The sequence below is a fragment of the Ptychodera flava genome (assembly GCF_041260155.1).
Source record: "Ptychodera flava strain L36383 chromosome 23 unlocalized genomic scaffold, AS_Pfla_20210202 Scaffold_24__1_contigs__length_23054250_pilon, whole genome shotgun sequence".
Taxonomy (NCBI): Eukaryota; Metazoa; Hemichordata; class Enteropneusta; family Ptychoderidae; genus Ptychodera; species Ptychodera flava.
The window spans coordinates 1,669,930-1,684,483 of NW_027248278.1; the positions used below are offsets into that span (position 1 = coordinate 1,669,930).

At 37.8% G+C, this 14,554-nt stretch overlaps 1 protein-coding gene across 1 annotated transcript in view; it reads left to right on the forward strand.

Moving 5' to 3' along the window:
- Nucleotides 1-12,745, forward strand: part of LOC139124778 (targeting protein for Xklp2 homolog) — a 32,189-nt gene extending 19,444 nt beyond the window's left edge. Inside the window, exons 2-3 of the mRNA XM_070690891.1 lie at nt 10,001-10,165; nt 12,533-12,745. Coding sequence (XP_070546992.1) covers nt 10,001-10,165; nt 12,533-12,687 — 320 coding nt within the window. The 3' untranslated portion in view covers nt 12,688-12,745. The remainder of the gene's footprint in view (nt 1-10,000; nt 10,166-12,532) is intronic.
- The last annotated feature ends 1,809 nt before the right edge of the window (nt 12,746-14,554 follow it).

A 14,554-nucleotide genomic window follows, 5' to 3' on the forward strand; every position in this document is an offset into this window, starting at 1 on the left:
ACGGTATTTTTTGAAATTGTTGCCAATTATTACTGAGCATGCTGAGTGTGCCTCGTACGTCTCTTGGGTTGGATAAACGTCATGACCTCAGACGCGGTCTATAAACTTGTCTGAGCGAAAAAATACTTTACAATATGTACCACAGTTTACTTGAATCGAAGCCCGCTCGTACTACCGGTATTTGCACTGCAGTGCAATACAAAAACATTATGCCTTTATGTTAATGAGTATTTACCAATTTTGACCCAGAACTATTTTTGTTGGAGTTGAGTCTCAGATTGGCGATCAGTCATTGATGCTGCAGATTGAAAAATGTAATAAAACCTTTAGGCATCGAATATTCATTTTTTTCTGCATTTTGTCATCACAGATAATTGGTAAAGTGTAAAATGTATGATAAAACCAAAATATAACTTCGCTGTAGGCTAATGTGGTTAGTGATTGAAATTAGTTCAGTGTAGAAAAGAAGGTAGAATAAATTCGGATTGGTGAGTAAAAAAACAATTCAGTACTTTCGATAGGATTTTCTGACTCGATGTGCGGCGTTAGATGTTCGTTGTCTGCTCGCAAAGTGATTCTTTTTCACCCTGGAGTGCGGCGACAAAACGTTATGGGACGCCACACTGTTTGATTGACAATCTTGTGAGACGAAAGTTGCAATTTGTGAACCACTCACAGACCTTGTTGTTGATGAACTTCCCCCACGTGGTATAAAATTTAGACAAAATTCGGAAAGGGCCAATCATGGCGCAAGTTTTAGAGAAGACAATCAACCCGAGGGATATGGGAGGGCTTTATTTTTAAAATATCATCCAATGATAGTTTGGACTTATTTTATAGACATCCTGAAGGAAAGTCATTCATTGATGCCAAGTCACAACTTTGAACAAAGCGAGAGGCCGGGGATGTTTGAGTACGATCACCCGGCCTCGACAATATTTACCCAGAGACCGGCGTTGGCGTTGATAGATCATACCATGTAAAGTTTTCTTACTACTATCTCGCATTACTTTTTTTGCGGATGCGCTATTTTGCGGGTTGCGGTGCGTGATTTTCGGTATCATTTTCGCTAGTAGTTAGAATGAATGCTAAAAGAGTATCTAGATGTATTTGTTTATGGAACAGATGCTTCGCAAAACCTACTGAATGAATGTTTGTGAAAGAGATAACTGGAAATGCATGATATGATGCTTGTACTGTCGGGAATAGTCAGATCTGACCGTCGTCAGTCTAGTGAAAAAAATGACACCGCAGCATCTCACACTCAAAATCCATACCTGCCCTGTGAAGCTGAAGTGAGTATGAGGATGACGCCAATTTTACACTTGCAAGTGTTTATCTCACCTGAAATACACACAGCAAGTTGATTACAAAGTTGCACATTCCCAAAAAGGCAATTAGGGTAAACTATTTTACAGAATCGGTTTGGAGACCATGACGTGATTAAGCCTCTCCTTGTTTTTTTCAGTTATTAGTTATTTTGTTATATACAGAAAGAGTTGGGGATTGATATCTTTCAATCCCTTCCATATTATAGTATCATTTGTCCGAAAATGAAAATAAGGAAGGTCGGGAAGAAATGATCAAATAAATAAAATTATGATTCTCCAGCATCTTGTGTTCATTGTGTCTCTTCGGTCATTGGTGGAACTCAGGCAACTTGTGTTTAGAAGGGTACTGTTAGATTTAGGTGGGTGAGATTCTTGAATCTCCAGGTGAATTCATGATGTTGTAGCTGAGGGACAGTTTCAAATAGGGTCAATAATAGATCTACGGCTTGCTGATTTTCACCTTGGTTATCTTATTTCAAACTGTAGCCTATAACATGGTATTCACAGCTACACGTAATCATACTAAAATGTCATCTTGACTTTCATTCATTCATTCTGCATCAGTTTTGTGAAAAGCATACCAAGCAATAAATAATGTTTATTTAATATTTATTTCTGGGCAACCCTAAAAATTCAAGTAGATGCAAATTTATTTCACGCTATATTTGTACACTTGGTATTTCTGGATACACTGGTATATTTCCTATATCAATGATATACATGTATAGCATTGAACAAAATTTCATCTACTGATGTTTGCCTGCATATTCATGTAGTATTTGAAATAAACAACCCTATGTGCTACACTGTTTTCATGATATTGAAGATGTCATAATTTCTTTCGAGAGAGAGTGGAGATACCATAGCCAAAGAAAAGTGACTTGTGTGTTGAAGAATAAATTATGCAGATGTTAAAGTATGAGTCATTGCTAAAGGAACGAGTAAAGTGTTGTATTTATGACCTGAAAAGATACAGACGTGTTGAAAATTATAACTATCAACAAACAACAGTACAAATAGTTATCCTAGATTTCATGGAAATGTGTCAGGACTTTCCCTCATTCAATCTTTGTCTCATCATCATGTTGTTTTTTGTGACTTTAAGTTGTCATTTATATAACTTTTAATGTTGAAAAATGATCAATTCATTAAAATGTTCGTTGTCTGCTCGCAAAGTGATTCTTTTTCACCCTGGAGTGCGGAGACAAAACGTTGTGGGACGCCATACTGTTTGATTGACAATTTTGTGAGATGAAAGTTGCAATTTGTGAACCACTCACAGACCTTGTTGTTGATGAACTTCCCCCCATGTGGTATAAAATTTAGACAATATTCGGAAAGGACCAATCATTGCGCAAGTTTAGAGAAGACAATCAACCCGACGGATATGGGAGGGCTTTATTTTTAAAATATCATCCAATGATAGTTTGGATTTATTTTATAGACATCCTGAAGGAAAGTCATTCATTGACGCCAAGTCGCAACTTTGAACAAAGCGAGAGCCCGGGGCCCGGGGATGTTTGAGTACGATCACCCGGCCTCGACAATTATTTACCCAGGGACCGGCGTTGGCGTGATAGATCATACCATGTAAAGTTTTCTTACTACTATACTCGCATTACTTTTTTGCGGATATTTTGTAAATCACACATTTCCAATCGCGTAAATAATAAGCTTAGGCTCCATGCACTGAGAATAAACCAAGGGACGGACTACGTCGCATCAGAACATTTCCATGTCCTTGCGTGTGATGATCGACCTCCGCCACTCCATCCCGGTGTCAGCCCCAGCCGGACTGGATGTGTTTAATCACGGCAATTTGACAGCAATACTTGAAAAGAAATACACTACATCCCTACTCATTGTAAAACTTTATCTTTCTGACATTATTATCCAAACATCCTTTCACAAACTCCTCACTTTGCGCGATATGCACATATATACGTTTTCCCAGGCCAGGAGATACGGCGCGCCTTTCATTGGCTTGTAACATACACAGGAGTTCGTTGACCTCATCGTACGTCTGGGCGACCGACTGGGCGACGCGCGCGAAATCGAAATATCTTTTAAAAATTGGAAGTTTTGAATAGTTCATGTTGTTTGAATGTTATAATTTTTAAAAGCTCCATGGCTCCTATAATATTCCTATCCATTGGTCTAAATCTACGCCTCTTTTACGAGGGTATACCGTTTCGGTCACAGGTTCATGTTTGTTTGCACAGGCAAAACATGGTCGGGGGGTGCTAATCCGCGGCTTGTCCGGAGTGTTCGTTTGATGTCGCTAATTCACATTAAATCAAACCCATTCACAATTTTAAAGACGGGACGAGTAAATGAAGGTATGGCTGGAGTAAATTAACATATTTCGGGACATTATACGCGTAGAGATACTTGAAATTAGCGGTTTTCGTTTGTGCTGAATTTGTTCCGTTAGAACATAGGGTAAGCGACGGGGGTCACGTATAGCGGTCGGGCGCACTTACAAACAAAAAGTCGGTCGCGAGCCCCCACCGGAGACGGGATATTATAATTATTAATCGCAAACACGGAGATAATTTAAGCAAACAAATTAAATCAGGTGAATGTCACAATAATCCGCAAGAAACTTACCAAATGTACCTCATTAAATGCGATTGTGTTTGTTTATATTTGCCTTTATTATAATTTCTCGCGCGGGGGCACCGTCAATTTTTAGGGTAAGCGAGAGTACACGGGATTTTGCGAGAGATTTTGAAAAATCGCATTTTTTATCAAAATTATGAATTTTTATCAACGTATTACTGTACCACCGTGTTCTTGGATGAGAAGAGAACGTGTGGCCACAAAACAGGGTCTCTTTACGATCTGTGCTTGGAGAACGGGGTGAAAAAATGATCCGGGCGTAAATAGGTCAACCTGAATTCTTTTTACTATATAGTAGTAATAAAAGCCGTGAACTTCTTGAATAATGCCGTTATTTCAGCTTACATCTGGTAAAGCGCCACCAACGTCAGAATAGTCCATTTCCCATCCAACATTCGCCGTTGCACAGCGCACTGCAGATCGAAGCTTTCGAAATGATATGACTGAACACGGATGAGTTATGATATGAACACAAGACAGATTTCACAACACTCGCTATATTAACTTTTTATGTTATGATTAGGATGGATAGTTTAAAAGTAAGTTTCGGATCGTTGACAGCACAGATGAACTGGGCGATGAACTTCAGTTCGTTGAAACTCGACACGCCTAATAATTTGTTACTTTTTCATAGAATGCCATGCCCTTCTCACACTTCAGATTAGTTCAACCGCCGATAAAAGCACAATTTTCAGAATCGTTTTCAATGCCGTTTAAAATTATTTTATTGTGGTGAACACGAGATTAGTCCTAGGAAACTTTTCATAGTCACGCTGGATCAAATGCATATGGAGCGACTATCATGCTGCAGGTGCAAGTCATAGAATATGTTCATGATATTAGGAGATACACAATTATTGAGAGCTGCAGAACACAAACTCATCCAAAAATATTCCTATTAGATCGATTCCTGAAAATAAGTCAACGCACCGACGTGTTTTTCCCGCTGAAATTCTCGCGTAAAATGTTAGCGGAATGTCGTTCTCTGTGGTCGTGACCTCGGTTGAACCGAAACGGCAAAGTAAGCTAAGTCCATTGTCGTACGTCTTTTTCTTTTTAAAGATTTCATGAAAAATACACGGCATTTAAATACACAACACTTCTACGCTTTTTGAAGTCAAATCTTTCCTTACACATTGCATTTAAGTAGGCATTGTTTAATTTTCTGTATGTGTTGCCCTAGAACCGAATTGTGAATAGATGCATTACAAAGAATTTACTTCCTATGGCCTGATACTAGAAATGTAACAATTGGCGACATTTCCGAGGCGCGAATTTTTTTTGTCAGTCTGGTATTATTTCTCACTCACATCCATGGCAAGAAAGAAAAGTGATTTCAGATCCCAAATTATTTGTAATGTCCTGGCAGCTCGGAACAAATAAATTGGTCCTCGGAATCACCGCTTTTAGTTTAGCAGATTTTGATTTTTTTTCAGAAACATGACGTATTTTCACCCACTTGGTTTGGTCTGTTATAGCATCTTTAGTCCAAAAAATCAATTTTACAGCATATATGTTTTCAACAGCCTTCAAATGTACAGTATTATGTTAAAATACACAATATGGAATATGTTGTGTTTCATTAATTTTAACCATCTTGACCTGATGTTGAAATATGGACTTGGCAGGAAAAGGGATACTGTACGATAGACCTGATCATGATTATTGATAATAGACACCTTCTAAAGGTTTTATTTCTTATATACTAAATGCCATATTACATATATTAGAAATCTAGCCATATACTAAAAACCCGCAGCCCGCAGCCCGCAACCCGCAGCCCGCACTTTAGCAGATACCCTTTTTTGCGGATATTTTGTAAATCACACATTTCCAGTCGCGTAAATAATAAGCTTAGGCTCCCTGCACTGAGAATAAACCAAGGGACGGACTACGTCGCATAAGAACATTTTCACGTCCTTTCGTGTGATGATCGACCTTCGCCACTCCATCCCGGTGTCAGCCCCGGCCGGACTGGATGTGTTTTAATCACGGCAATTTGACAGCAATACATGAAAAGAAAAAGAAATACACTACATCCTACTCATTGTAAAAGTTTATCTTTCTGACATTATTATCCAAACATCCTTTCACAAACTCCTGAAACTCCTCACTTTGCGCGATATGCACATAAATATACGATTTCCCGGTCCCAGGCCAGGAGATACGGCGCGCCTTTCATCGGCTTGCAAACTACATAGGAGTTCGTTGACCTCATTGTACGTCTGGGCGACCGACTGGGCGACCCGCGCGAAATCAAATATCGTTTAAAAATTGGAAGTTTTGAATAGTTAATGTTGTTTAAAGGTTATAATTTTTAAAATTTCATGGCTCCTATCATATTCCTATCTATTGATCTAAATCTACGCCTCTTTTACGAGCGTATACCGTTTCGGTCACTGGTTCATGTTTGTCTGCACAGGCGAAACATCGTCGGGGGGGGTGCGACTCCGCGGCTTGTCCGGAGTGTTCGTTTGATGCCGCTAATTCACATTAAATCAAACCCATTCACAATTTTAAAGACGGGACGAGTAAACAAAGGTATGGCTGGAGTAAATTAACATGTTTCGGGACATTATACGCGTAAAGATACTTGAAATTAGCGGTTTTCGTTTGTGCTGAATTTGTTCCGTTAGAACATAGGGGTAAGCGACGGGGGTCACATATAGCGGTCGGGCGCACTTACAAACAAAAAGTCGGTCGCGAGCCCCCCACCGGAGACGGGATATTATAATTATTAATCGCAAACACGGAGATAATTTAAGCAAACAAATTAAACCAGGTGAATGTCAGAATAATCCGCAAGAAACATACCAAAATGTACCTCATTAAATACGATTGCGTTTGTTTATATTTGCCTTTATATAATTTCTCGCGCGGGGGCACCGTCAATTGTTAGGGTAAGCGAGAGTACACAAGATTTTGCGAGAGATTTTGAAAAATCGCATTTTTAATCAAAATAATGAATTGTTATCAACATAATTCTGTACCACCGTGTTCCTGAATGAGAAGAGAACGTGTGGCCGCAAAACAGTCTCCTTACGATCTGTGCTTGGAGAACGGGGTGAAAAAACGATCCGGGCGTAAATAGGTCAACCTGAATTCTTTTTACTATATAGTAGTAATTATCAGAAAGTTCAACTTTTGCTTACCATCTTGGAGGATCTTGGAGGATTAAAACATGTAAAGGCAACTTTCCTGAATCCCAACTTTGACATATTCTGAACCGTCATTTATTGTGCCCTGTATGTTATCTAAAAGAAATTGCTCAAAATAGTCAATAGAGATAGAGATAGAGAAAGTTCTACTTTCCATTTATGGTTGACTTGGTAAGGATAAAATAAAATTACTTTTTGAGGAAAAAAATAGAGTGGTCAATTAAAAGAGTGGTCAAAGTAATAGAGTTTTTATGGTAAAGCTGGGCTGTAAGATTCCTCATGTGCTATTTATAGCAATTATGCAATCTGTGTAAACGGTGCAATGAAAGTTACATGATTCCTTATAATGCTTTTGATGACCTTGAACTTTTGAAGTTTCAAACATTTGTCTCTTTAGTGTGCTTTCTCTGAGTATGTACAGTCTCAACTTTAATATTCAACAGAACTCACTTACAATGTAAATCAAAGATATCCACCTTCTTCATCAATACATGTGTCACAAAAGGTTATTCTCTACATGACGCAGCAGAGCTCTGTCAACTGTTGAGTTCTTTCAAACCGCTGGTCAGACAGCTTTAATATTTGGTTTACAAGTCCCTAGGATGACCTAAGTGAAATAATTTCATACAATCAGGAAATACTTAATTTTATATCCATGTCTATAGTAGCGTCAGGGACTTTGGCCCTATGTTTACATATGTGGTAGCTCTGTGGTCATTTACCCAGGAAAAACTATTTTCACCATTTATAACTCGCAAGATTTCTTACAAAAACGATAAAATAGTACAGGAAATTGCCCATGTAATTTGAATCATGGAAAAAAGCTCCAAGCTTGGAGCTTGCATAATGTGATACGGAAGGGACCATCTCTGGACGGGTATGGCCCCACACATAGTCCACTCACAGTAACACGGTAATAGACAGCAACACAAAATCTGACAGTGGACAGTTTATTATAAGTGAATCATCGTTTATGCAAGGATACTCAGTATAAACAAAAGTTATGTAAATACGCACAGCCTGGTTTAAGCATGGGTGAGTGGACAATGCCATACCCATGGGAAAATAGTCCCTTCCATATCACATTATGCAAGCTCCAAGCTTGGCGCTTTTTCCCATGATTCAAATTACATGGGCAACTTCCTGTACTATTTCTATCGGTTTTTGTAAAAAATCTTGCGAGTTATAAATGGCGAAAATAGCTTTTCCGGGGTAAGTGACCACAAAGCTAGCACATATGTAAAAATCATCCTTGGTGAACTTCCCCTTTAAAAACGTCTCAATTATCGTGAAAAATTATTTCCTGTGTCAACCAAAATTAATTTGCCTCATTTTCGCCCTGGGTTGAATGCAGAAGTGGCGGCTGTTACGCATTCACATGACGACAATACGTATTTTTGCCAACCCTTTGTGTACGTGAAACGCATCGAAAAAAAATTGACCCCGAACACTGATAATTGAAAGGAAATAAGTTAATTACATGATGTGTAGCGGCTTCCCCACGGAAGATCGTTGTAAAATGCCCTTGGATTTGAAATGAATTCATTGACCTGTTTGTAATGAGGATTATGATGAACAGTCGATTGTGGTTAGGTTCGCCGTTTACCTACGCACAAGCGACTTTGATTAGGAAGGTGTGAAGGAGACTCAACGGCTTAAAACTTCAAAATTCAGTATGAATAATTTTCTTCTTTTTCTTAGAAGTGATTCGAATTCTAACACTGAACAAATGCATAGCTAGGGCTTGCTGCAGCACAGCATGGAGGTAACTATGGAGGTAACTATGGAGGTAACTATGGTTTCTAGACGTTTCGGCACCAAGTCGTTTCGGCCCAAGACGTTTCTGCCTCTCGATTTCAGGCCCCAAGTCGTTTCGGCACCGCAACCCAAGACGTTTCGGCACTGCTCAGGGCTATCTATATCTGAGGGAACTAGTGCTGAGCGTAATGTTGCACATCCAAGCACTAAAAAAGTAGTGTCAAATAACATTCATGTACATCATGCTGCACTTTGTGAGAACATTGTAAGAGACCGTAAGAAAAAAAACTTCATATCGTTTTCAAATCTGTGACACAAGTTTATCGACAGCAATAGCCGCCGACACGGCAAATGTTTGAAAGCGGTGCCAAAACAGCACGGCAAAAGTCACACAAATGCACATAAAAGTACTGGTCAGAACGCAAAGGTCACACTTACGAATATGACTGGTCAGTCAATTACTATAGTTTGAAAACAAATCGAAACAGGGATGCCGAAACGTCTTGGGTTGCGGTGCCGAAACGACTTTGGGCCGGAAATTGCGATGCCGAAACGACTTGGGCCGAAACGACTTGGTGCCAAAACGACCAGTTACCCTCCATATGGGGTGTTATGGGTACAGTAGCTCGAGGTTTTGCCCTCCCCTACAACCCCAGACAAAACCTTGAGCTACACTACTGCAGCAAAGAGGGGGCAACTGAACAAGGGGGTTACAGTCACACAGCACAAAGATAGATCATGGGGTAATAAACCTCTATGGATAGATGAACCCTACACCTGCCAGACAGTATCACTTGAGCAAAAAATCGTACTGGTATGTATTTCCACCCACCACGGTCCCTCGTGCACCCACTTGACTAGGTCTGTCCTAGCAATTTTAGTCTGTAAAAATCATGTTTACAGAATTAAATTTTTCAGGGGGTCTTCAAATGTTCAACTTGTACACAGTCCCTCTAATTAATTGTTATTGTGTTCAATACTGTAAACATGATTTTTACAGACTAAAGAGATATGTAGCCTTGAAGCTCTTCAATTGAAACAATGTATATATTGATGACATTCATTCTCATCAGTTGACCTGTCTTTGACATTAGTTTTTACTTCATGTTTGCATATTTTCCATTTACACAGACTTTGATCACGAGAATGGAGGTCCTGTCAGATTTTCAGAACACTCTGGTATTGAAGTAGGGGACATGAACAATAATCTTGATATCCCTTCCATGACAAACAACACTGCAAAAGATACTGCCAAAAGACAGACTCTAAGAAGAGAATCTTACAATATTGTGAAAGGTATGTTTTGTGGGCTTACAAATTCATAACTATCATCAGTCGATCAATCAATCGAACACAAACGTTTTTTTTCAGCCTTGACCTTCTCTTTCGCTGTATTGAAGGTCATACCATGGGGATAGCTCACAGATATGTTTGCTTCCTCAATGGTCATACACATAAAATGTCTTCCTGTAGAAGGGTTGGTGTTCAGGATTTGCTACAGTAATACAGAACTTGCTCCAGTGAATATTTGCATCTACAGTGATAGAATATTTGTAAAGACTTGTGTACTAGCTAGGTGGGAGGAAAATGGTTTTTGATCCAATATACAGTTTCTTTGTTCCCTAGGATGTTTGGTGCATCAATATCTAATAGAGAACTAAGGGATGGACCAGTAGACCTTGGGAGGGGGGGGGGTGGTCACAATGAAAGTGTGAAAATTTTTTTTTTACTGTTGTAAATTTCTGAAATTTTTTTTTTCCAATTGAGATTAGCTGTGCAAATTTTTTTTTTCAGAGTAAATTTTCAGATTTATAATTTTTTTTTCGTTCATCGCTGTCTGAAGATCAAGAGGGCAAACATGTGGTGCCAAGCACCACAAGCGGCCACGCAAGCGGTCACTTGGAAGAGGTCAGGAGAGGGGTGTCCCCCTGCTGCTGTTGGAGCTTTTGAAAAATAGAGATTAAAATGGTGTTATTTGGTGGCACTTTGGGAGCATTTTTTACGGATTACACATTTTCCTCTGAAACATGGTCTTCTTGCTCCTCAGTAGCTTCGTATACTTTTGAAAATTGACTATTTTGGTTTCCTGGCTTCCCTTTCTACTGCGTGGTGAAATGCCTACATTCACCCCACCAAACATCATGCATATCTCATGATTTACAATTGATTTTGACAAGCTGAGAAGCTAAAATAATCTAAATAATATGGTGAAATTTGCATATTTGTGTTTTTAGAGCAATTGTTGCCCTTTTTTGATCAAAACATCTATTTCTCTGTAGCAGCATGTCCAAATTGATTGGATGTGTATAGATGTGTTGAAATTTCAATATTTGTCTTTTTGGGCAATTTATGCCATTCATGGTCAAAAAATCTGTATTCTCTGAAAGGGCTTGTCCAATTTCTTTGAAATTTGCTACACAAAAACGATTAACCATGCAGATTTATTCAGTATTTGCTATCGAAACTTTCAAAGTTCAACCCTTTTACGTGTTTTTGTGTTGGGATTTGTTGGATAGATGGCATTCTACGTAGTGTATTGTTGAATGTTAAAACATGTGTTGCTGTTGTTATTTGAGGCTGTTTTTTGAGAAAAAAGAACTGAAAATGCCTTTTTAAAAGCAAAATAATACATAATGACTTGATATGTTTTTTATCATTATTGACGTGTTTCTATTTGTTCACCCATTCTTGCATTCATCATTGTAATAAAATGCTGTGAAAAAAATGAAACTGATGTGGCCTGCATCTGTTTACCTTGATCTTAAGGATGTACGAGCGGTACGCGCGCGTGGAATTTGTCACTTCCCATAGGATTACATTGAAATTTGCTGGAAAATCAATTTCTACTAATGTCATTTTCATGAAATTTTGCACAAAGCTCAGTCTAGAGAAATAAATAATACTGATCAAATAAAATTATATGGTCACCGCGCTAAATTTTGAGATAAACAGCATTGAATTATTTCGTCCATAGAAAATGCATTGGTGAAAAAATGCTGACTCAGCATTTTTTCTCACAAATGGCAAAATTTATGGTCATTTATCTCAAAAACGAGCGCGGTGACCCCTATATTTTATCACACATTTTGATAATACTTACAAAGGAGAATCCAAAAATTGACAATTTAGAGAAATTACATTACTTTTAATTTTACCGATCGTACATCCTTAAAAGGCAAATACAACTTTCTGTCTTGACAACCATACCATAGTTTCAATGTTTTACCTAGTGTACCTGCTTGGTTTGTACGCAGGAAACAAGTAGAAAACAGGCTCTATAATTTCATAATTTTCAAGTGATCAGAATACAAAAGTCCTGAAAAGATAAGATAATCACAACTTCCAGTATAAGGGATACAGTCACTCTAAATGTATAAATTAAAATTAAAAATGTGCCGGGAGGATGTATTAAAAATACAGAAAGTTGCTTACTGTCGGTAAAATCTAAAAAAAATTCAAAATTTTAAAGACTTTTGCAGATTTTTTTTTTACGCCTTTGTCTTCTTATTTATTTTTTTTTTTTTGCAAACTAGTTTGAAGATTTTTTTTTTCCTAACTTTCTGCTCTGAAAATTTTTTTTTTCTGTTTTTGACCACCCCCCCCTCCCAAGATCTAATGGTCCGTCCCTAACTCATAATATGCTCACAATATGCTTGATGACAGATGAAAGATCGGGTCAGTCCTGTAGTGAAGACAATGTCACAGACTCTGAAACTGCTGTAATGAAAGCAGATGACGAAGATAAACAAGTGAGTGAAGAGAAAGAAACCACACAAGGTACGAGCAATACTCACTGGTATAAGCACTACTTATTCTAAAACATAGGGCCAAAGTCCCTGAAGCTACTATAGACATGGATACAAAATTAAGCATTTCCTGACTGTATGAAATCATCTCACTAAGGTCATCCTAGGGACATTGTTATGTAGGTCATTTCCCCCCACACTCATCATGACCTGAGTTCAATTAGTCTAGAACATTCTCAAGGTCACTGCCCTTAATGACCTCACAACCTTGAATTCAATTAGTCATGTTTGGAATGTTCTGGAAAGTTGATTAGTTGTGTAAGAGAGATAATTTTAGAACAGTAATTAGCATGTCAATAAAAGTTCTAGATTGTTCTTATATGCCTTTATAAAGGGACGTGCTCAGCTTCCAGTCAGACTTTTGGGATCGTGTCTCTTGTGTGTTACTAAACTCCAGCAGTAGTCATTCTCAAGACTTTTCAAGACCTTCACTGTCAACGCTGGATTTATACTGTGGACTTTGTGCAGCTTCAAGCCTGCAAGCCAAAGGACTGTTCATTCATCCGACTGACTGTTACAACTCTGAGACTGGAGCTTTGCCGTCCCAGCTGAGATAAGTAGTCTGTACACTTTTAAAGCTTGTACTCTATCCCTGACTTAGCAATTAGTTTTTTTTCGTAATAAATTTTGTTTTAAACGTTAACTGCTGAGTTCACCCTTTTGTTCGTTTTCTCTGCACGTAACAAAATGTAAACCAAATATTAAAGCTGTCTGACCAGCGGTTTTGAAAAAAACAAGCGACTCAACAGTTGACAGAGCTCTGCTGTGTTATGTAGAGAATAACCTTTTGTGACACATGTATTGATGTAGGTGGACATCTTTGATAGCTCATTTCAGGATGGCCTGACCAAAAATGGAAAAAAATTCCGTAAAAGTACAGATTTGCATATTTCATCAGACTATATTAGTCTACAATAGCAAATAAACGAGAGTTAATTACATTCTAATTAAAGTAAACAAGACTTGCTTAAATCAAGATTTACGTCATAAAAAACAGCATATCTGTCAGGTTATAAAAAATCTTGAGCTGGTTATCTTTTAATATCAGTAGTTTCATCCTATTAACCAAGCACATTTTAACTTTCAAATTAACATTGTAAGTAAGTTCTGTTGAATAAGTTGAGACTGTACGTACTCAGAGAAAGCACACTAAAGAGACAAATGTTTGAAACTTAAGAAGTTCAAGGTCATCAAAAGCATTATAAGGAATCATGTTACACTTTCATTGCACTGTTTACACAGATTGCATAATTGCTATAAATAGCACATGAGGAATCTTACAGCCCAGCTTTACCATAAAAACCCTACCACTTTGACCACTCTTTTAATTGACCACTCTATTTTTTTGCTCCAAAAGTAATCTTATTTTATCCTTACCAAGTCAACCATGTACGGAAATTAGAACTTTCTCTATCTCTATTTGTTTAACCACCCTATCATGACAAACTATTATGAGCAATTTCTTTTAAATAACATTAATGGTGGTTCAGAATATATCAAAGTTGGGATTCAGGAAAGTTGCCTTTACATGTTTTAATCCTCAATTCACTATGAACTGTCAAAAAAAGTTGAACTTTCTGATAATTCCGCACTAAAATTTTTTTGGCTTTGATGATTTCCTAATTAATTCAATTATTTAAAAACATATTAATTATTTTTTTCTGGGTGAATTGATAGGGTTTTTACAGTACAAGAATTACATACAATGTAAGTCAAACTTTGACCAAAAATGACAAAAAAAATTCCTGAAAAATACAACATTTGCATATTTCATCACAATTTGAACAAATCTAAGTTGGGTTATCCCTAGGGACCTGTATACCAAATAACAAAGCTGTCTGACCAGCGGTTATGAAGAAGAAGATTTTTTACCAAAAAC